This window comes from Rhagoletis pomonella, unplaced genomic scaffold (genome assembly GCF_013731165.1).
Source record: "Rhagoletis pomonella isolate Grant_MI unplaced genomic scaffold, Rhpom_1.0 Rhpom_scaffold_00015, whole genome shotgun sequence".
Lineage (NCBI taxonomy): Eukaryota > Metazoa > Arthropoda > Insecta > Diptera > Tephritidae > Rhagoletis > Rhagoletis pomonella.
The window spans coordinates 5,751,099-5,752,199 of NW_023458569.1; the positions used below are offsets into that span (position 1 = coordinate 5,751,099).

The following is a 1,101-nucleotide window of genomic DNA, read 5'->3' on the forward strand; positions in this document are numbered from 1 at the left end:
CGATTCTCATGGACTATGGCCTCAAATCCACGCTTATTTTAAAAAAATTTGAGTTTAAAGATATCGACGATTTGTTCGATAAACTTCCTCCAAGATTTTTTGGTGAAAAGGTCAAATTTAAAGCAGGTTTAAAAGAATGGCGAAAGAACATGGTAAGTGCATCATAATATAAAAAATGTGTATGTATCTTAACGCATGCAATTTTTAGAATGTGCCATTTGAGTGTGATGAAAGCAGTAAAATTTTGGAATTGTTAGAGAAAATTTCGAACGACTTGAATGCTGTTAAAAATTCGAGAGAGTCTTCGCCTTTACCTCAGTCGTCATGTGGTTGCATAGACAGTGGGAGCTTAATTGAACTTTTAAAAAGTACCGTAAAAGGCCAGCTTATACTCCAGTATCAGGAAGAAAAAGGTTTCCTGGATGCCAAACACCAAAACACATTGTGCCAATGCATTATTGAAAAATATATTGGAAGCCAAAAAAAATTGACGTATGGAGAAATGCAGAGGTGGGCCACCTCTATATGCGCTGTATTCCCCAAAGAAAGGCCGGTAAGTTGTAAGAAATTATTGGAACCACTCTAATCTACATACGTACATAATCATGCAGTTAGCACACTTTTTTTTAGTATATTTGCAGTAATTTACACACACTTATTTTTTTTTTCAAGTATAGTTGATTTTCTAGAATAAACCAAATAGAGTGAAAATTAAATTCTTAGCGAAGGGTTACACTCAAATTCTAGGAGCTACAAAACTGCATATTTTTATAAAAATTGACGAAATAAATGTATCATATAAAACATTGCAAATATACTAAACAAAAGTCTGCTAACTCCGTACCAACAAACTCCTTCAGTTAATTTATTTTTTATCTAGGAAACATACTTTCTAGCTAGAAAGTACGGAAAGAAAAATCCCACAGGAAAGTTGTTTTCTCGATGGGTCAATTCAGATAAAGGCAACTATAATTTTCCGGAAAATTCTAATACCCAAGATCTACAAGCAATTTCGGCCAGCGGTAAAAATATATTTATTATCTGTATTTACATCGTATACTTATTTCATAATGTTTAGATGACTACGATGCATATTACGAA

General features: G+C 33.0%; 1 protein-coding gene across 1 annotated transcript; it reads left to right on the forward strand.

Moving 5' to 3' along the window:
* Window positions 1-8: 8 nt before the first annotated feature.
* LOC118749353 lies at window positions 9-1,078 on the forward strand. The gene is made up of 3 exons (XM_036484148.1): window positions 9-152; window positions 209-553; window positions 881-1,078. The coding sequence occupies exons 1-3, from the start codon at window positions 9-11 to the stop codon at window positions 1,076-1,078; spliced, it is 687 nt and encodes a 228-aa protein (XP_036340041.1).
* The last annotated feature ends 23 nt before the right edge of the window (window positions 1,079-1,101 follow it).

Coding starts and splice junctions, on each gene's coding strand:
- LOC118749353 (XM_036484148.1), top strand. CDS start 9: ATGGACTATGGCCTCAAATCCACGCTTATTTTAAAAAAATTTGAGTTT. Junction 153..208: donor AAGAATGGCGAAAGAACATG/GTAAGTGCATCA, acceptor TGCAATTTTTAG/AATGTGCCATTTGAGTGTGA. Junction 554..880: donor TATTCCCCAAAGAAAGGCCG/GTAAGTTGTAAG, acceptor TTTTTTATCTAG/GAAACATACTTTCTAGCTAG.